The 21,309-nt window shown below is 55.0% G+C and overlaps 1 protein-coding gene across 1 annotated transcript in view; it reads left to right on the plus strand.

Moving 5' to 3' along the window:
* LOC141471832 (ankyrin repeat and fibronectin type-III domain-containing protein 1-like) overlaps positions 1-10,364 on the plus strand; it is a 204,033-nt gene extending 193,669 nt beyond the window's left edge. Inside the window, exons 13-23 of the mRNA XM_074158551.1 lie at positions 176-275; positions 863-995; positions 2,390-2,509; positions 2,893-3,108; positions 3,460-3,626; positions 3,928-4,078; positions 4,852-5,020; positions 5,285-5,451; positions 6,002-6,212; positions 6,500-7,158; positions 9,141-10,364. Of these exons, the coding sequence (XP_074014652.1) occupies positions 176-275; positions 863-995; positions 2,390-2,509; positions 2,893-3,108; positions 3,460-3,626; positions 3,928-4,078; positions 4,852-5,020; positions 5,285-5,451; positions 6,002-6,212; positions 6,500-7,158; positions 9,141-9,428 (2,381 nt within the window). The 3' untranslated portion in view covers positions 9,429-10,364. The remainder of the gene's footprint in view (positions 1-175; positions 276-862; positions 996-2,389; positions 2,510-2,892; positions 3,109-3,459; positions 3,627-3,927; positions 4,079-4,851; positions 5,021-5,284; positions 5,452-6,001; positions 6,213-6,499; positions 7,159-9,140) is intronic.
* Positions 10,365-21,309: the final 10,945 nt, after the last annotated feature.

The raw sequence follows: 21,309 nt of genomic DNA on the forward strand, positions 1-21,309 counted from the left end.
TGGCATAGGCTGGGGGGGTTCCAGGAGTAGGTCTGCCCCATGGATGAGCATAGCAGGGAGACAGCTCAGGCAGACCTTGGCAGAGCCTTCTCACCAGGTTGGCAATGCCATGCCATGAGCTGCTGGTGCAGCCCTTTGTCTCCTGATGCAGCAGCCTCTGCTCTCTGCTCCCCAGAGCCCTGCAAGAACCAGCCCCAGAGCAGGAAGCATTCGGTCTCCAAGAGCCTCAAGCACCTCTTCCACCCCGGCAGCAAGTTTCTCAAGACGCTGAAGCGGTGAGAGGCTGGTGCGCGGGGGTGGTGGAGAGCCCGTTTCCCAGCAGGGACATAAGGCTGCCCGTCCTGGTACGGCCGGGAGCTGCGTCCCCAAGCCCGGGGCTGGGGCGTCCTCAGAGGTGGGTCCTTGCCTAGAGCAAGCTGGTGGTGTCAGTGGAGATTAGTCCCATTGCCCAGAAATCAAATGGTTCTACTTGGTGTTTCATTTGGACTGGCTAAGCTTCCCCCATACCCAGATATCTGCACCATCTCCAAGCATCACCCAACACCCCACCTTCCTCTAGACCCCACCACCCTCTCACCTTCATGATTGGCCTCCAGACACCCCAGCGTGTCTCCTGCACAGGCCTGGCCCTATTGCCCTCCCTTGTGCTGGCAGGGGCATCAGCTGTGGCATTGGCCAGGCTGGCCTTGCTGGCAGCGTTGGGTTCCTCCTGTACTGGCTCTGTGCATCTTCTGCCACGGGCAGTTGGAGAGGAGCTGAGACCTGGGGCAAGCCATCTCATCTGCCCTTGGGAGAGCAACCTTTTGGGAAATGAAACTGGCAGCCAGGGATGACACTAAAGTCTGCCTTCCCTCCCATGCAGGGGCCTCTACCTGACAGCCATCTTCTACAAGGATGACAACATCCTGGTGACCCATGAAGACCAGATCCCTGTGGTGGAGATTGATGACACCTACTCCTGCCTGCTCATGCAGGATTTTCTCTGGTTCACCAAGGTGGGTAGCCCAGGGACCTTGTGCTGTGCGCTGGGGCATGGCAGCAGTGTGTCTCCTGAAACACCTCTGTCTGCCTGGCCACCAGCCTGGCTGCTGCTGAGATGATGGCCACCACGGTCTGCAGAGCACCTTCATTGCAGCACCTTTCCTGGTGCTGCCCATGCAGGCAGCAGTAGTCAGGTGCTGCAGGGGTCTCGCCGGGGCTGGCTGGGTCTCGGGCTGGGAGCAGCACCCATGTGCACAAAGGGAACATAGCCAGTCCAGCTGCTCGCACCAGATGACACAACATCTGGCAGTTCCTGGACTTCCCAGCATGACCTCACTGTGCCGCTGCCATCATACACTCCATGGGACAGAGTGATGCCAAGAGCAGGTCGCAGCCCCGGGAGTGCTGGGCTGAGCCAAATGGGCATCATCCACCACTGCTGCCTTGGGCTGGCAGCTTCCCTCCACCCTGGGCACTGAGGCTTGGCAGCACAGGTAGCCCACAGGCTTGCTGCTCACCGGGGTTCGACATGGACCGACAAACCACCAGGAAATGGTGCTTCCGTCCCAGTCCTGGAAGCCCAAAGGGTGGGTGATGGGCCGGCGCCGTGCTGTGCAGACCGCGTGCTGTGATGGGTGGGCGCTGCCTCACAGGGATGCCAACATCTTCTCAACTGTTTAACTGCTTCACCGCAGCATCATGCCGCGGCAGCTCTGTCTCTGTCATACAGAGCAGGACGTGCAAGGTGCTGCTGCCTGGTGCACTACTGCCAGTAATGACAGGTGGGCAGCTCAGGGACAATACCTTTTGCTGGATGGTTCTTATCTACTGAGGGAGAAGGCTGTCTTCTCTCTCCTTCTCTTGGGTATCTTCCATAGGACAAGACAAAATGGCCTCAAGTTGTGCCAGGGAAGGTTTAGGATGAATATTAGAAAAAATTTCTTCAACAAAAGGGTTTTCAAATGTTGGAATAGGCTGCCCAGGGAAGTGGTGGAATTGCCATCCCTGGAGGTATTTAAAAGCCAGGTAGACGTGGTGCTGAGGGACGAGGGTTAGTGGTGGTTTTGGCAGTGTTGGGTTGATGGTTGGACTCAGTGGTCTTAAAGGTCCCTTTCAACCTGGACCATTCTATGATTCTACTCAAACTTAGGAAGGTCTCAGTCCTAGATGAAGACAGATATCTGAGTGGACACGGCATGGTCCTTCCCTCAGTTACAGGCTCTGGAGGCATCTCAGGGTGCCTGTGGCATAGGAAATCGCACCCCTGCTGAGAGGCGATACGAGCCCGTGCACATTCCCAATCCAGCTCAAACAGAAAGGGAAATGGATTTCCCCAAAACACTGTTGTGTAAACCAGCTGCAGGCAGCGGTGGCCGGTGCTGACAGATGGCCCTTTGGCGTGCTGCAGGTGTCATGCATGTGGGATGAGATCCTGTGGCTGCGGCAGTGTGTCACCGTCTCCCAGTCATCCTGCTCCTGCATCCTGCAGACGCGCTTCAAGATGCTGCTGGCTATCTCACAAATGCAGGTGAGGGTGGGCATGGGGGGAGAGCGAGTGCTTTTTGGGGAGCTGAGCTCCCTTGGGAGCAGCACAGGGATGTGCCATGCCCAGGAAAACCCCAGGCTCTTGCCAGTCCTGCCTGCAGCTTGGTCAGCAGCAGAACCAGGTGCGCCTGCCTTGTCCTCCCTGGCAGGACCCCAGTTGTGGGGCAGTGGGGTGTCAGGCTTTGTGGCAATCTCATACAGAGGGGCTGGGGGATGTCAGTGGGTACTTTGCTGGGCAGGCTGGTTCCCAGCTGGCAGAAGGAAGACCCCCAGCCATGTCCCAGAGCACTGTGCCTTGACCCGCTTGACCCTTGACTGTGTCCCCTGACCCGCTGCTTTCTCCTGTCCTCCCCTCTGGTCACACAGGGGCTGCTGGGCATCCACGACCTGGGGCAGGTCTTCTTCGAGCCTGTCAAAGACAAACAGGGCAACATCCTCATTGTCACCCTGAAGGAGGTGAAGACCAACCAGACCTTTGAGAGCGTCCGCTGGGTTCCCATCTGCAAACTGCAGACCAGCCGCAAGTCCGTGTCCTCCCCAGAGGAGCCCACTGCTCTGGACACGCTGCTGATCTCCGTCCAGGTGCTGCGCTGGTGCCATTGGGGAAGGGGATTACAGGGGCTCCATCACAGGACCACCAGCGCTCCCTGCTCCTCCTCGGGCTGGAATGGTCATGACAGAGCCCGGTCTACCAAGTGTTTGGTCCTGGCCGCAGGCAGAGGGGGAGCAGAGCCCAGCCAGCCTGCAAAATCCCTGTTGCTTTGAGGGGAGGCATCAGGCCAGTGCCAGCTTCATCCGGGCAGCATTGGATTGTACCTGCTCTGCCGCTTCCCTTCTGCCAGCTGGGCTGGCTGTGCCGTGGCACCCAACGGGAGGGCAGGAGAAAGCCCCGCTGCGAGGGCTTGCCCAATCCAGCAGTGCCTTTCTCCTCAGGACAAGCTGGCTTACCACCAGCGGAGCAGCCATGCCCTCTCCCCAGGCCTCTACCTGGGCTACTTGAAGCTCTGCAGCGCCGTGGATCAGATCCGAGTGCTGGTGCCCGAGCGGCTCCCCAACATCCTCTGCCATGTCAAGATTCGCTCCAATCCCAACATCTCCAGGTGGGCCTTGCAGGGCAGCTCATCTGGACACCCCATGTTCCTCTGTCCCATCCAGCCTGAATGCACCTTCATGGCTGCTCTTCTGTGCTCAGGCTTCTGGCAGCAGCATGATATTCCCTCTCAGTCCCACTGTTTGCCATGCAGCCTGGAGCTGGGGCAAACCCCTCTGCCTCTACAGCTCCCACATCCCCTGGGGTGCTGCACCATCTCAGGGGGAACAGCTGAGCAAACACAGCTCTCGTAGTGATTGCACATTCAGGTCCACCCCGAGTAGCACGAGTCTGTCTCTGCCCTTCTCCAGGGAGGAGTGGGAATGGCTGCAGAAGATGGCCAGCATGGAGGAGCCTGTTCCTGTGGAGCCAGAGGCAGAGACCTCCCAGAATCACTTGTTTCAGGAGCTCCAAGTGGCCATCAAGGAGCTGATGACCCTGGTCAACATCCCATTGCCAGAGGTACAGGCAGGTGCCAAGTTCTGGGGAGGAGGGGGGAAAAGGAGCTGTGCACCACCATGCTGGTCACCGCAGCAGGGAGGGTACCACAGCCCCTGGTCCCTCTTTGGGGGCCTGAAGCATCAATCAGATTTTAGTCGCATGCAAATAGAAAGCAAGTGGTGGACAGCCAGCATCTGAAACATCTGCCTGCCCAGGGACAGTGTCCACAGGAGCTGTTTGTCTTAACCTCACATAACCCTTTGAAGCAAGGATGGTCAATCTGGGTTTGCATTATTGCCTGCCATGGGGTTTGGTCCTGGGCTAAGCCCTTGCCGCACAAGACCAGCCCAGCTCTGCCCCTCCAAAGCAGGGTGGGCCCTGGCCAGCCATGGGATGGAGATGCAGCCTCCTGGGCCAGACTGCATGGGGAGAAATCCCTCCTCCACCATGCTGAGTATTCGCTGGGAGGGTGTCCATCAGCCCCAGTGCCAGGCACGTGCTTCTGGCCAGGCAGTTGTGAGGGCACCTCTCTGGGCAGGGCTGAGGCTGTCAGTGGTGGCACTTCTTCTCTGAGACCAGTGACTTTGACCACTTAGTTTAGAGGCTTTTAGGAGAAATAAGACAGAAAGGGCAGTGTGCAGATTATGTCAGAAGCAAGGAGCACCTGGCTGTGTGCTGAAACAGCAGTGTCCCACACCTGCAGGTAGTCCCTGAGGACTCCTCTATGGATGAGGACTTGGTGGAGGGCCCACCAGGTGATGTTTTCAGCTGTTACCAGCAGTGTCTTCTTGCAGGCCAAAGATTTCCGTCTGTACAGCCAAGAGGTGCTGGACTTTGGGGGCCAGGTTTCCTTCTTGCTGCTGCTGCCTCCGTCAGACGACGTCTGCACTGCTCCGGGCCAGAACAACCCCTACACGCCTCGTTCCGGCTTCCTCACGCTGCCGCTGCAGATCTTTGAGCTAGGTGAGGAGGGAGAATGCCAAAAGTCGTCCTTGCTGGTCTCCTTGCCATCTGATAGCTTCCAAGAGCCAGGACGGGTGGTGGGGTGGGGAGGTTCCTCACCTTCCCCAGGAAAGGAGAGATGGAGGGGGATGCTGAGGACTGTCCAGGTAGGGTAGAGGGGAGCGTTGCCTCCTCCTTGTGTTGGGTGAGTGGGGAGGAGCCAATAGGGCATCCACAGCAAAGGACCTGATATTTTTAATTCCTCCCTCCCTCTTTCCTTTCCAGTCCACTTCTTCACATATGACCGGGAGTTCATCACCCAGTACTGCCAGGTGTCCGCCCTCCTGGAGCTGGAGTCGCTCCTCTCTCAGCAGAGCCTCAGGGAGGCCTTCTCCGACACCGAGCTCTCCACCGCGAAGCAGAGGCACCAGCAGGTTCAGGACTACATCCAGGTACACGGAGCGGGAGCACACTGGGAGGGAGCCAGGCTCGACGGTGACCACGGGACGTGGCCAGGACTGTCATGCCCTGGAGGAGCTACAGGAGCATCTCCACCAGGGCTGTTCACTGGTGTAACCTCATGGGGTTTCTCTAAGGTGGCAGATAAGCAGCAGCAGGCAGGGCTTCATCTAGAAACTTCTTACTGCGATGATTGCACTAAAAATCCTGATTAGAGAGCTGAGGACTCCTGCTCTGCAGGTCCCCACCTTGCTGGAAAAGGGCCTGGAAGTGCATTTTGGGATGGAAAGAGCAGCCCACGGTACCTCCTTTCCCAGCACTCCTGCCTGCAGCAGGCAGGTCCTGCTGAACTGGCACTTGCTGGTGGTCAGAGCAGCATCTTCCCACCCCAGAGCACTTTCTTGGGATTTCCTGCCTTGAGGATTCCCCTGAAGCTTTCACTATGTGGGAAAGGTGTGTGGGGAGAGCCTGTGCTTTGCTGTGGGGCTTTTTTGTTGCTGTTGTTTTGCTTTTTAAAGGATCCTTCATTTCCTATTTTGGCAGCAAATGGAGGAGATCTGGCGTGAGATGCGCTGGATTATGGATGCCCTGCAGCACGCCCGGTACAAGCAGCCCTCCTGCGGGGTGTCTCTCAGCGGCTTCCTCAGCGAGGCCGGCGGTGCGATGAAGGAGAAGACCCGATCCACCTCGTCCCACCTCGACTACTTGCCCTCCCCAGCACCCTCGCCAGAGACCAGCCGTAAGCTCAACTCTGGTAAGGATCCGGCGTTGCAAAGCTCCTTCCTGGTGGGCTCAGGGGGCTGCCTGTGCTCAGGGGAGTTGGGACCACTGCTAGGGGCGCAGGCAGGGCCAGTGTCGGGAGCATGGGCAGGGCAGTCGGTCTCGGTTGGGGCAGGACCTGCTCTGCCGGTGCCTGTGTGAGTGCAGCACGGGTGTACAGAAAGGGGATAAACGCCCAAGGGCTTCCTTGGTGCAAACCCTCAGCTGGGGTTGCCGACAGCAAGGCTGAGCCCGTCTTTGCTTCTCTTACGCCCCTTGCAGACTCACACGGACTGTCAGATGAGGAGGGTTCCTCGGAGGTCTTCCTGGCCACTGACAGCGACTACGACTCCAGCAGGGCACAGAGCCCGAAGGAGCTCGACCTGGTGTACTCCTCCTCGGGGCCCGAGTGCTGCAGCAGGAGGGTTGCCCGCACCCTGCGGGACAGTGCCCCGGACGTCCTGCAGACCCACGAGCTCAAGACACCACCACCACCTCCAGAGGCGCCCCGGCCACCCCCCGAGCTCTACGACAGCGACTTTGTCCTGCCCAGCCGGCAGATCGAGCTGCTGCGCATCACGGAGAAGCGGCAGGCGTACTGCGTTCGAACCAGCAGCCTGGACTTCCCCAAACCGCTCTGCCCAGCGGCCAGAAAGTCCTGCCCCGGCTCTGTCGACAGCTCCCCGACAGAGAGCAGGACCGCGGGCCACTGTGGCCAGCTGAGGCTGGGAACTGGCTCGACACCCAGCCCCGAGCGCGGCCGGGGCAGGCAGGGCTCTGAGCCCGTCTTCCGAACACGCTCAGCCGAGTGGACTCAGGGCTTCCAGGAGCAGGCGGAGCAGTCTGGGTGCTCAGCTGACCGAGGGAAGAAGCCGGGCTCTGTCACCCTGCGGGTCTGCCCGCAGTACGAAACCGGACTCTCCAAAGAGACCAGTGTCAAGGTACCAGAGCCTGCTGAGGGCAGCAGCGCGGCTCTGCCGTGCCTGGACGGAGAGGGCAGGCAGGATGGGGAGGCAGGCAGCGGTGTGGCTCACATGCCCCTCACCTGGCACTGCCCTCTCCATCCTTCACCATCCCAGGGATGAGGTCCCCTGCCAACCCGCAGCACTCCTGCCCTGCGTCCCTTCGTCCCTGCATTAGTGATGACACTGCTGGCATCACAGGACAGGGCACGTGGCTCTGCAGGAGCAGTAGCCACTGCTGCAGAGGGAGCGAGCCAGGGCCATGGGTAGGGTATTTCCGGGGGACAGGCCAGTGAAGCCAGGGTTCAGCTCTCGGTCTGTGGTTCAGTGGCTGACAGTAGGTTAGTGGCACCCAGCATAGACAGGCAGTGAGCAAAGGTGACATTGATGGGTTTCCCTCACCATGTCCTGGTGTTCAAACACAGCCACCCCTGCCAAAATCCAGCCATCCCCCACCGCCACGTCCCTGGCCCTCCCACAGCCTCCACTCCCTGGGGTCTGTGCTCCCCCGCTGTGTGCCTTTGGGGAGGGGAGAGCAGGAGCTGCTTGTCTCCAGCCTGTGGAGGCGACCAGGCAGAGCTGCCTCCTCACAGCAGGAGCTGGGGTGCGCTGGAGCCTCTGTGCAACCCGGTTCCTCTCCGCAGGGGCTTTGCTGCTGAGAGCTGACCACCAGCTCTGACCATCCTCACCTGCTCCAGGTGGGATCCCCATGGAGGAGGTCCCCCAGGGCTCACATCTCAGGCAGGTCCCCCCCCAGCTCTGCTACCTCCTTTACTCCCAGCCGTGAAGCTCCCTCCCCTGTTGAAATTTCCCTCCCAACATTCCTGGTGCCCAGAGCAGAGGCTAACGGAGCTGCCCGGGCCCATAAAATGGCAGAGGAAGGACAGAGCTGATGGGCCGATGGTTTTTATTGCTGGGGAGTTTTGATAGCCGGTTTCTCCCACCCAGCAGGGACATTAGAAGCGGAGGGGAATCTGACTCGCAGTATTTATTTTCCATTTGAGAAATTACCATAGATTTCTATGCAACTGAAGCGCAGCCCTCGGGTTCCTGGCGGGCTGCCCACATGGCTTTTGAAGTTGCAAAGCTCTGGACACGCCTGCTTGAAAGCGTTTTTATGATGTTCTTCTTGAAGAAAGCCGAATTCAAAGGAAAGGCTCCTCGGCTGGCGTAAATCAGCTGAGCCCTGCGATGATTATTGGGAGCTGGCGGGGTTCACGTGGGCCGAGGGCTCGGACCACCCTGCCAGGGCACTGCTCGCCACGCTCCGCAAGCTCCCACGGATGTGCCAAAGGAAACCGTCGCTTTGCCTGGGCGAGGATGGATGTCCCGCTTTGGGGCCTTTGAAGTCAAGTAGTGGGCTCCCGATGGTCGTTAGCAGCCAGAGCCCAGATGAGCTCATTTTCTCGGTTGTATTTGGGGTTCAGAGGGCAGCCTCAAGGGAGCGGAGAGGGAGAGTGAGGGTGGCTGTTGGTGGGAGAAGCCCAAGCTTGTGAATGAGATGAAATTTAGTGCCGCTTCCCAAAGAGGCTTCAGCTCAGCACCGCTAGTCTGGCAGAGCTGCTGTGGTTCCGCTGGTCTGATGGTCTGGATCCTGCTCGCCAGAGGAACTTAGCAGAGATCCCTCCACGATGCCAGGAGCAGGGCTGGGACTGTCCCTCTCCAGCCACATGTACCAGGATGGTGGGACAGCCTGAGCGGAGGGGGTGAGCTGTAGGTGACGTGGAGCTGTAAGGTCTCAGAGGGTGCAATGGAGGCAAGAAAGCAGTGCATGAGTTTGGGCCCCAGCATGCCGGCCATCCCCAAGCTGCTGCCAATTGTTCACTGGGCAACACTGGGTCAGCTGTTCCTCCACCCTAATGATCACCACTGTAGGACATGCTGTGTGCTGCCTCTGGCCCCCAGTTCCTCCTGGTTCCTCCCCCTCACCATCCATCTCTCCCACCTTTCTCTTTCCGCAGCTGCACATCACCAGCCAGACGTCCGCTGGGGAGGTGGTGAAGCTGGTGGTGCTGGAGATGAACAACGTCTCCCGCAGTGTTCTGGGCAGCTCAGCCGCCTTCTGCTATGGTGAGGAGCAGCTGGAGCACTTTGGACTGGTGTTTGCCTCTGACGAGAGCGAGCAGTGGCTTCCTGATGACTTCTTGCCTCTGTCCCTCCAAACAACCCAGCCCGAGGGACAATTCTATGTCCGGATCAAGGAGACGTCCCCTCTGGTGCTCCAGTATGGGCCAGCGACCACCGTATGAGAGGAGGAGAGCCGGCCGGGTGGCGCGGGGACCTCAGCTTCCAGAGAGCAGACAGCTCGTCTCTGATGCTTCCTTCTTCCACAGACACCCTCTCATCAGGCGTCCGCGGGGTGGAATGGGATCATACTGGGCTGTGTGTTATTTGTTTGTGTTCTTTTTTTTTATTTTTATTTTTTAACCAAAGAGACATCGAGACTCAGTTTTTCTGACTGCAGAAGAGGAGGGTGGAGTGCGGAGACCTCAGAGCTTGGGAGGAATCTCTGCAGGAATGGAATTTTTGAAAGTAAACATTTTTAAGGCGAAAGGGGGGGAGAGAGAGAGGAAAAATATTACAAGAAGAAGCAGCAATACCTTTCTTTTTTCTTTCTTCTTTTTCTGAAAAGCCTTGTTTAGGATTCACTGAAGGCAAAGCCGCAGAGGATTGCTGGGGATGGTTGTGGTGTCAATGAGGAGAGGGCACAAGTCACAAGGACAGCACTGAGAAGGGTGTTTTCCTGTCTGCCCTCCTCTGACTGTACCTGGAGAAACAATTGCACATAGTTCTTGGAACAAAATTATATTATTATTTTTTTCCTGAAAAAAAAATAATAATAATTGTGCTTAGAGACACTGGAGTCGTGTAAGAGGTGAAGACCCTTTGACTTGTTTTTAAGGGAAAAGGAACCCACTCAGCCAGCCCCATGCACACACAGATGTACGCACAGCTGTGTTGGTACCACCACTAGAGGTTTGCTGTAGGGCATCTACTGCAGCACCCTGCGCACCACCCTGGGATTTCCTTTCCTCCTCAGTTGCCATTTTGTTCTGGTGATTGTGCTTGGCCTCTCTTGTATGTCCTATAGCATGACATTTTGTTAGCCACTAGGTCTCTTGTTAACAAGGTTATTTTTCTGATCTCCTGTGGTCCATAGTAAAGATGACTGCTGCTGACTGCGTATCACTCTTTTCCTTCTTGTGGCTTGATGTGTAGTGCTCCTTCATCCCCCATGGAATCACAGAATGGTAGGGGTTGGAAGGGACCTCTGGAGATCATCTAGTCCAAACCCCTGCCAGAGCAGGGTCACCCAGAGCAGGTTGCACAGGAACGTGTCCAGGCGGGGTTTGAATGTCTCCTGAGATGGAGACTCCACCACCTCCCTGGGCAGCCTGTTCCAGGGCTCTGCCACCCTCACAGGAAAGAAGTTCCTCCTCATGTTTAGATGGAATTTTTTATGTTCAAGTTTGTGCCCGTTGCCTCTTGTCCTGTCACTGGGCACCACTGAAAAAGACCGGCCCCATCCTCCTGACACCCTCCCTTTAAGTATTTATAGGTGTTGATCAGATCCCCCCTCAGTCTGCTCTTTTCCAGACTAAAAAGACCCAAGTCCCTCAGCCTTTCCTCATCAGAGAGATGTTCTAGTCCCCTCATCATCTTTGTAGCCCTTTGCTGTACTTTCACCATCAGTTCCCTGTCCTTCTTGAACTGGATCCAGTGCTCCAGCTGTGGCCTCACCAAGGCAGAGCAGAGGGGGAGGATGACCTCCCTCCACCTGCTGGCCATGCTCTTTTTAATGTACCCCAGGAGACCATTGGCCTTCTTGGCCACAAGGGCACATTGCTGGCTCATGGACAACTTGTCCACCAGGACTCCCCGGTCCCTCTCTGCAGAGCTACTCTCCAGCAGGTCACCCCCCCAACCTGTACTGGGGCATTGGTTATTTATTATTGGCACTGGTTTATTCCTCCCCAGGTGCAGCACTCTACACTTGCCCTTGTTGAACTTCATAAGCTTTCTCTCCACCCAACTGTCCAGCCTGTCCAGGTCTCAATGGACAGCCTTCTGGTGTGTCAGCCACCCCTCCTAGCTTTGTGTCATCAGCAAACTTGCTGAGGGTACGCTCTGTCCCCTCATCCAGGACATTGATGAATATATTGAAGAGGACTGGACCCAGTACTGACCCCTGGGGAACACCACTAGTTATGGACCTCCAACTAGACTCTGTGCCACTAATCGTGACCCTAATTAGCCCTGATTTCAAGGCCTGGGCTCACCTTTCCCAGGAGCCTTTAATGGGATGCTTTCCACTCCGTGGAGGTTTACGTTAACATGTAAATTGCATGTGTGAGAGCAAAATGCAAGTCAGAAATGTTTTTCTGATTTTCGTTGCTCTGTAAGGCAATAAAATAAGCTATGGCATGCAAAGGCAGTCACCTTCACGTGCTGTTGGAAACCCGATGGTTGTAGGGCCCAGGCATCTGCAGTTAAATGCATTGATCCTGTCCTGCAGCCTCCACCGAGGGAAGAACACCAGGAGAAGAGTGTGGAAGGCAGTGAGAGCTCACAGCTGGATTGCAGCTGGCGCAAGCACTTTTGAGCAAGCAGCAGCAAGCAAGGTTCGAGGCTGGGGGTGCATGGCAAGGTGAGGCCCATGTTGCTGATGCCCCTTTAGCAGCCGCCTCAATCCCCTTCTCTCCGCACAGAGGGGTGTGGGCTGGGCAGCAGACCCTGTCCCTGGGTGCTGGGGTGAAGGCAGGGGCTCTGCGAGCCGGGGTCTGCTGACCTCCTGCTCCTCTGGGTTTTGTGGTTCCTCGCCATGCTGCAGAGAGCCAGCGGCAGGCTGTGCAGCGCGGGCAGGAATATATCCCAGCACGAGCCCTTCGCCGCCCCACGTCAAAGCCACTCTGAAGGGGAGTATCGTGTGCCAGCCCCTCAGCTGGTGCAAATCAACGGCACCGCATTGACGTCAGCCCAGACACCGCCATGGGACGTGGAGGCGAGCGGCAAAGGAACATTTAAAAAGGCACTTCTCCCACCTCCCTTCCCCTTTGCTCATCTCCTTCCTCAGGTTAAAACCCATCCCGCTTTCTCTGGTCAAGGAAGAAGCAGGTTGGTGAGAGAGTCCCATGGAGCTTGTCCTTCTTGGCCATCCATGGGCATCGATGTCCCAAAGAGACAGGAGCTGCAGGGTGGCCCTTCCCTAGCCAGAGCCTGTCCACATGCATCACCTACTGGTGCTCAGAGCCTGGGGCAGAGGAGATGGAAGGCACAACTGGTGGAAAACTATTAAGTGGCTTTCTGGAAATCACAGAGTGAATTCAATACTAGAGCAGGGCCACGTACAGAAAGCTACATCTGTGTTCCTGATGCTCCTGAGCACGGATCCATGCAACTCTTACTGCCCTTTCATTTGACCCTGGAGGGGAAAAAGACCTCCCCTTGTCTTAAACATTTGTTCTCCCTTCCTAAAATCCCTGCTCCACCAACAGAGATGGAGTCGTGACCCAAAGCCAAATGCTGACTCCTTGGTCAGGGTGGAGATGGGGCAAGCTCTGCAGCTAGACCCTGCTGGGATCCAGTCACCCACATTTCTCAGTGCAGAGCTGCAGCCCATGAGAGGACCTCGTTGGCCATACGGTGCTTTTCTGTAGGAGTTTCTCTGTCTGCGTAGCAGGATGTATCACTTGGCTGCAGGGAACAGAAGCAGTAGGTGGTTTCATGGGAGCTCCTCCCCTTGCCTGGAAGAGGAAGAGGGAAAGAACAGGGGCCTGGGTAGAAGCAGAGTTGGATGCAGTCAGAGTGGGAAGGGTGGGTGCTTCATAGCAGTAATTCATACCAGTAATGTAGGATGCCCTCCCTACCAGGGACACTGGGGTGCATGATGTCCTGATGAAAACTTCCCTTTTCTCTCAAGCACATCTTCAGCCCCATGAGATGGACTTACAGACACCTCTGCCCTGCCCTGGAAAATAGCATATGATAAGGTGGGACCACTGTTCAAAGCAGGACTGAAGGGCAGAGCAAAGAGGGCCTGGGTGAAGAAGAGGGGTTTCTGGGGCAGGTTCTGATGCACAACATTTCTTGAAGAATGGCACTTGCAAGGTGGTTGTATCTTCTTATGTTCTTCTTCTCTCTCTGGGCAGTTTCATGGGCACATTGCAATGTCTTCTTCCCAAACAGGTCTTGAAGCCTTCAAACGGTCTCCCGCCATTCCCTATGGCCAAGGAACAGGAGCAGAAACTGGGTAGGCTTTGTATAGAGCAGTCTCTCAGGCTGTAATCTCAGTCACCTGTGTACATGAAGGTTGGTTTTTAATTTTGAAGGCTTCACACATGCTCTTAAACCAGGTTAATACTGGGGTTTAGTGGCTCAAAGCCCTAAGGGGCATTGAGGCTCTGGATTAGGTGGCTCAAGCTTTGCTCTGTCACTTCTTCACTGCCCTGTGCCTCAGCTGCTCTCTGTTCCTTCTTTCTCCAACCCAAAGCCATGCACAGGGCAGCAAGTGGCCCGAGCAAGGCTGGTACGGGGCTGACAGCCTCCCACCAGCTTCAGCACCACTCTCTGGCAGCTGGCACGGGGTGGTGGGGTTCTGCTATCAGGAGAGGAGCCAGGGCAGGCACTCTCAGCAGCACAAAGATTAACAGTGTTTGCCCTGGTCGCTCTCCTGGCACTCTGTGCAAATGCACTGGTGACAGAGGGTTGGCGAAGGGGGTGTTCTTGGTGGGGACCAGCCTGGCACTCACTCCAGCATTCACAGGTGATGGGAGAAGGTCCCCATGGCACCTGGCCTCAGCCCTGCTGTCTCGTGGTGTGGGGGAGCAGTGGAGCTGGAGCTGGAAGGGGCATCAGTTTGCTTGTAGCAATTCCTTTTCCCCAGTATTTTAATGAGCAAAGCAGTTTAGAGTCCAGGAGGGGCTGGGGGGCCAGGACTGTGCCTACATGGACCTGTGTCGCAGGCACAGGCACAGACACCACCCTCCCTGCAGTGCCCATGTCCCCGGTACTGACAGTCTCAGGCACTGCCAAAGCCCAGGCCCAGCCACCACTCTGCCCCTCCATGCGTGCACCCACCCACGTGCCATACACCCTCCTGAGCCCAGGCAAGCACCCCCTGTGCCCACTAACCCCCTCCAGACCACTGTGCCACCTAGACACCCTGCAGGGACACACCATCCCTACTTGGGTGCCATACACCTACCTAACCCAGGCAACGCCCCTCCTGGTGGATGGGACACCCTTAAAAATCTCCTCTGGGTTAGGGCAGATGTAAGCAATGCTCGTCTGGGAGGTGGGGCAGAAGCAAAGGTCTGGGAGAAATGGAGGGCAGCCCGCTGTCCCCCAGCCGCAAGCTCAACAGGAAAGCTCACTACACCACCATTGCTCATCTTCTGCTGGCCTTACACCGACAGCAGACCCCATGGGCGCGGGGTTTCCCTTCCAGCTGGTGGCACGGAAGCACCAGGCTCTGAGGGCAGCAGCAGGCATCACATGGGGATGCATTTCCTACCTTGCCTGGGAGGCAGGGACCAGTCGCCTCAGCTGGGACGTGTGGCCCCCTTTTCCAGGTCCTATGGAGCACCGAAAGATGACGCTGCAGAACAATTTGTACTTTTCATCAGGGTTTTTTTCATCTCTTTGTGAACATTACTTCCGTCACTAACAGCATTTAAATGCAGATCAGTGTATTCATTTTTGCTGTTGGGGACAGTCAAAGCCAAACATCATCTTGTCCGGTCCAGCAGCCAGGTCTTCTGCTCCAGGTAGACTCAGGTCCAGAAGCTCAGCAGGAGAAATCTGGCTTATCTCTATGAAGGTTAATGGGAATGTATTAATTTACATCACCAAAAAAGCCATCCCTGCATGACATTTTGCTCCCATTGTATGGATTCATAGAATGAAACATGAATTGTGACACTCTGAATTTCCTCCCCCAAATTAGGAGCTTGTTGGCATCAGTTCTAAAGCATCTGCATTTCTTTTCTCCTGTCCAAAGGGAGTTACTCAGTTTATCAGACACGAATCCAGTTTTGTGTTTCCCAAAGTTTGGCTCTCTTGGTCTGAGAAATTTTTTTGTTGGCTTTTTGTCCTTTTTTTTGCCTTTTTCTTCCCCCCCCCCCCCTTTTTTTTTTCCCCTGGGACACTTCTCCATCGTGTTCCTACTTAGAAATTTCTTTCCTTAGTTCTGGTTACAGGGGAAAGCCATAGAGCTACTCTTTTCTACAAAGTAGATGCAGTGTCCACAGAGATGCTCTGGTGCTCTGCTCTGATCTTCAACAGATCTGTTGAAGCAGAGAAAGCCTTTCTTCTCTCAAACAGGAGGCGAGAAAGCAAGCAAGAGCCATACCAGCATCCAAAACACAGTGGAAGTTCCAGGGCTATTCCGGCACATGCAATTATTAAGTTAATTATTGCTCTATCATCTGAAGGAACTCTGTACAATTACTGTACAGTTACATGGACTGTTTACCCACATAGCTTATAAATAGAGTTGCCATATAATTGAAGTGTGGTGTGATCAGATTTATGCTGGGTGACTCAAGGGGTTGCCCACACTTTCCATCCCCAGCACAGATGCCCACTGAGGATGCAGCTTCACCGAGCAGCCGCTGAGCAAAACACTGTTGGCCTGAGGCTCCCCATCAAGGAGCCTTTACTCAGGCAGTCCAGGTTCCTCCGAGAAACCTCATGCTAGTCTGTGTGTGCTGTGGGCAAAGCCACTTCCCATATGGAACTGGACTGGACAACGCAGATTTTAGACCGAGATTGCAATTTCCCAACCACAAAGACACTTGGATTGGAGGAGATGGGAGTCCTCCAGCTGACTTTAGTGTGTCTAGGATTTTTTTTGGCTTGAGGTTCTCCAAACCCACCTATAGACCAGGCAGAAAACAGATCTTTCCACCCCATGAAAATTCCCAGGACACAGGAAAGTCTTCTGTTCCCAAAGCTACCTGAAAAATAAAACATCGCAAAAACAGGAAAATACAAAAGTAAAAACCCATGAGGAAGCACTGGTGCTTTGTTTTATTCTATTTTCCAGTTAAAAAAACCAACCAAACCCACTAACTTTTTTTTTTAACCAAACTAATTTTCACTTGAAAAACCAAAACACCAGAACAGGCCAGTGTGAATATCTACAAGTTTGTTTGAACTCCAGAATTTTGGAAGATACCATTTGTTGAAACCAACAATCTATTATTCACATTTTTATTACAGCTAAAATGGCATTTTTGGTGGGAAGTAAAAAGAAAAACCCAACAGATGATGTGTTAAAATGTTTTTGTATGGTTATTCCCTCAAGCTCCAGCTTAATCCGATAGACTACAAACCACATACTTAAAGCTGAGCATGCGCTCAGCTTCAAAGGCTCAAAGAACTTCAGGCTTCAAAGAACCTCTGGAGATGCGAACACATTTATCCTGTAGCTGGATTTGATCTATAAATTAAGATAGCAACGAAAGACCAATTTTGCTCTTCTTTGCTGGACCACATTCCTAGACTTGCCATGAAATGGGGTGGTGGGCAGCAGGAGCTCTTGCCCCTGGTTGAGAACAGAGCAGCATTGGGCATGTCCTGCAGCTCCTTGCTGGGCACCAGCCGGCCAGTTTCTGCTTTTCACCTGCCTCATGCCCTGGGAAATCCCGGGCTGGAGCTGGATGTCCAGCCTGCAGGCAATGGCAGCAGCTCCGTGTCGAGGTGTGGTTTGCTGTGGCAGAAACAGCGGCAGACGCTGCTCCTGAGCCAGCCACATTCCAGTCTTCCCCCAAAGCCCCATGTGGTGCCAGCCACATCCAAACCACAACACAGCACTCTGTGCAGGACAACGTCGCAGCTGCTGCTTGCCGTTGTGGAGGGCCCATCACCATGGGGGTATCAGTTGACCTGATTCCCAGCATTTTCCCTGAGAGAGTTTCCAGCAATGCCTCAAAACTGGAAATTAAATGCACTAGGGGCTTCCACTAAGGTCATGGAGAGCTGTCCCACCAAGCTCCCAACCGTGCTGCCTCGAGAAGGCAGAGAGGCGTGAAGTGTCCTGGGAAGGAATAGCAGCATTTGCTGTGGTTTATGGGGAGTGTTGTGGTGGGGGAGCGCACTGGGAGAAGATACCTCCCCAAGTGGTAGTGTCCAGCATTGCTGTTCCTGCTCCTTCATAAGCAACACACTCAGTTAATTGATCTACATTAAGAAAAAACCCAGCCCGGTGTCCCACAGTGCCATTCGTTCATGGAAAGCTCAGCAGGTCACAGGGTGGAGATTTTCGTAGAACAGCACAGCTTAGATGGGGGCAACACTTCTGTGCACGCTGGGTTTTCACCCTGACCACAGTTTACCCTGTAATGACAGCAGAAAGCTGTAACTAGGCACTAAAGTCTACTAAATTTATCCCAAAGGATGTGGGAAATTACCAACTAATTATAGATCCATATATCTTTAAAGAAAACGTCCCGTGGGTGGCACTTGGTAAAGCAGCCACAAATACCACATGTGTTTGGGCACAGAAGCAAGGGAGGGAGAACGCGCCAGGGTCCCACTGTTGCACGTGGGTAAAACGTGAGTGTGGCTCACACCACCGGGCTGGTGGGCAAGCCCTGGCGGTGCCCGGCTGCCACCTCTCGCAGGGGCTGCCTGCTCCTGCCACCCTGCCCATCACAACACCCAGGAGAAACTGCAGGGAGGGGGTGGTACCCAGCCCTCTCAGACCAGGACAGAGGGTGGGAAGAGAGAGGCAGATGGCCTGCCTGCACGGTGGGACCCAGTGCTGTGTGGTTTTCCCAAGGAGTTCAGCTTTCTTGGTATCTACTGAAGAGCTCTGCAAGAGGAAGACCCTGTGGTACGGTCTGCAGTCACCCTGCTCCAGGCTGAGCACTGAGCATGGATTAACCACGCACCCATGCTGCACAGGGATATAAACCCCAGGTTTTTTTGTTTTGACTGTAAGTGGAAATGTGCCTTTTTGCACCAGGCTGAAGCACAAATATTTTTACAAAGTCTAGGATGCGGGATTGACCGGCTCAGGGCCAGCTGGTGCCGTGTGATGCCGTGGCAAGCAGAGATGGAGCCAGGCTAGAAGAAGACCGTGGCCCCTTCCTGGTCAGGCCAGATGGCATAAGGATGTGCGTAGTGCAGATGGGCAGTTTGTACACTGCCAGGGGTCAGGGTTCCTGGATGCCTGCAGGTTAAGTGAAACAGAGGTAGAAGATATGTTGGAGAGTCTCTAGAAAACACCCCTCTGGACAATTTTGTGGTGGCGTTTCCTTCCAGATGACCTTCCCAGTCCTCCTGCTTTGCTAGGTTAACTCAAGGCCAAGTCTCAATGAAGTCAACTGGAGAGTTGCCCTTGGCACTGGTGGGACCAGAAATTTGGCCTGGGAGCAGGTTGCCAGGCAAGGTTGGTGATCCACCACTGCAGGGAGTGCCTTTTCCAGCAAGTGCACATGCAGCAGGTCCTTCATCCCTCACCATGGCTTGGGTCTTGTTTTCTGGTCCAGAAGGAGCCAGGGAAGAACGCTCACCTCCTTCCATTGGCAGTTTTCTCCTGTTTCCATGTGTGGCTGGTACAGGACAAACCAAGCCCTTTTTGATTTGTCACCAATTGCAGGTGACTTCACAAAGCCAAGCTCTGTTGCGCCGTCATGCTCTGGCTGGAAGTGGCTTTGATCTGGGTGTTTAATGAAGATGTTAATTGATAGCACGTGGGGAGGAATTTGAGCTGCTCTGAGCTGTCTCCGAGCCCCTCAGATCCCAGAGCCATCATCCCCTTCAAAACAGAACAGAAGAAGAGTTATTACAAAACAAATCATGTTTGTATAGGCGCTTAAAAAAAAAAAAGTCTTCTCCAGCTCTGTTAAGCTCATATTACTGGCAGGACTGAGCTGGAGAGACCATGTGCACCATCGAACGCCTTCAGCAAATTAAACCGGCATCAACGAGAGGAGAAACAAGGCACTGCTGTCCAGATCCTGTCCAGACTGAAGCAAGACATGACGTGACATGGGGCGGCCGGGGGTCCCGCTCTGCCTGGCGAGGCGCCCAGGGCACAGATCCACTCCTGGAAGCGCCCGTCCCCAGCGGAAGGAAGACTTCTGCCCGCTGGGAGCCCACGCCTTCCGGCCAAGCATCCCTCAGCCCCAGCGCTTCAGGGAGCTGGAGGCTTTTCAGCGCTCGGCTCCACACGTTCTGGCAGCCATGGCTTTGCTGCAGACTCTGTCCTCCTCTGCCCAGACATGCACTAACTGCAGGCAGCACCAGGCCCTGCATAGCTGGAGCTCGCATCCTTCCAGACACGCATGTTTCTCCCAGCTGATGGTGCGTGTCCAGCTCTGGCCACTGCTGGCGAGGTCCTCTTCCCAATGGGGCTATGGGTTACCTACTGGCAGCCAGCCACGGCCTTGTTGCTCTTCTCCATGACTTTTCAATGAAGATGCTTCCGTTCCTTGCCTGTTCCAAGTTACCTGCACCCCAGCTAGCCACCCAGCGTACTGCTGGGAGACTTGGGAGGACACAATATTTTGAGACCTCTCCCCCTCTGTCAGATCGGATTGGAATTGGCTGGTGGACTGAGAAGTTATTAGGAACAGACACCCCCAGACAATGTGATTGCACAAGCTTCATTTCCTTAGAAAACCAGGCCAACAGAGCAGGAGCCTGTCAGTAAACATGTTGATTCCAGGGTCTCTTCTGCGCTGCTTGCAGGAAGGAGCACACAGCACTGGCACCCAGCCTGCACCACCAAACACTGCCTTTTGAACAGGGATGTCTGGACACAGCTCGTCTGTCGGAAGACCGGCAGCATTTGAGCAGAGGGTTGCATTGCCCATGGCTCTTGGCGACCACCAACAGCCCAAAGTTCTCCCAAGGCAGGCAGGGTAGATGATGTGGGGTAAGCTCCCACCATGCAGAGTGGGCACCAGTGAAGCTGAACTCAGTTCAGCCTGGCAGACACATTAGACTCCACCGCTGCCCAGAGGTGGGATGAGAGCAGGACATCATGGTGCTCAAATCCAGAGCTGTCCATCCTCTGCGCTCAGAAAGGTGCAGGAGGATGAGGTCTCCCTGTGGTATATGGTCCCTGCAGCCCAGCCTCTCCAATTTCCAGCTTGCCTTCCAACTGGGACTCAGAGCTGGGAATCTTGGGGAATTTTCTGCCCTTCCTTCACCAAGACACTAATCGCTGCGCTTCCCAGCCCCTGGAGTTACAGCCTCCCTGCAGCCAGGCTGCAGGAAGATCTCTTGCAACACTGGAATGCTTTGCAGTCATTACCTCCCTCCCTAGAAATTTTTGGGGTCAGAGGACATAAGTCTTCAGTAATCATCCAACAACGTCAATGGAGCTCCACTGATTTACACCAGCTGAGGATCAAACCCCTCCCTTTCCTCTCCCATATTTAAGATATTTTCCAGACTTCAGACATATACAGAAGAGGGAGTTGATGTCTTCTTGACTGTTGAAGAGGTTCCAGCTTTGGTCCTGGCCTGCAGTAACATGAGCATGGTGGCTACCCTGGCTCTGCCTCTACATGGAAAAGCGGCGCTCCCGCAGTTTGGTGGCCGTCGAGCTGGCAGACTGACTGGGACAGGCATTAGTGAGCCCACACACGCTGAAGGTCTCTTCAGTCTGAGATGTGGCTCCGTCACCATTTCTCTCGCGGCCAGCACAAGCACGCTCCCGCATAAGCCATCGCTGGTCAGTACTGTGCTATGGATCCCACCACCTCAGTTCTTCATTTCTCCAGCTGCAACAAAATCCAGCTCACTGAAGCTTTGCATGGTCCATCTCAGGGCTCACCACATCCCTCCTCAAGCCTTTGCCAATCAGGGCACCACTGCCACGGAGCCAGCAGAGCAGGAGCAGCACTGCTGAGCTCAGGATGCACTCACCGAGGACCAGAAAACCCACCCACCTAGACCATGGACTTGTCTATCTGCAAGAAAAAAGACACCCACGAGCATCGAGGCAAGCTCAGTTTCGATGCGTAACAGTGAAAGTTTATTCTGAACCCAGTGTTTTGGTCTGGGCGGCTGGGCCAGTCTTGAGGGGAAATGCAGTTAATATCGCTGATAGCTGGATCCAATTTATAAGGCGCTCAGCAGAGACAATCATCAGGGAAGGAGACAAATAATCTT

The sequence above is a fragment of the Numenius arquata genome, chromosome 14 (genome assembly GCF_964106895.1).
Source record: "Numenius arquata chromosome 14, bNumArq3.hap1.1, whole genome shotgun sequence".
NCBI classification, from domain to species: Eukaryota; Metazoa; Chordata; class Aves; order Charadriiformes; family Scolopacidae; genus Numenius; species Numenius arquata.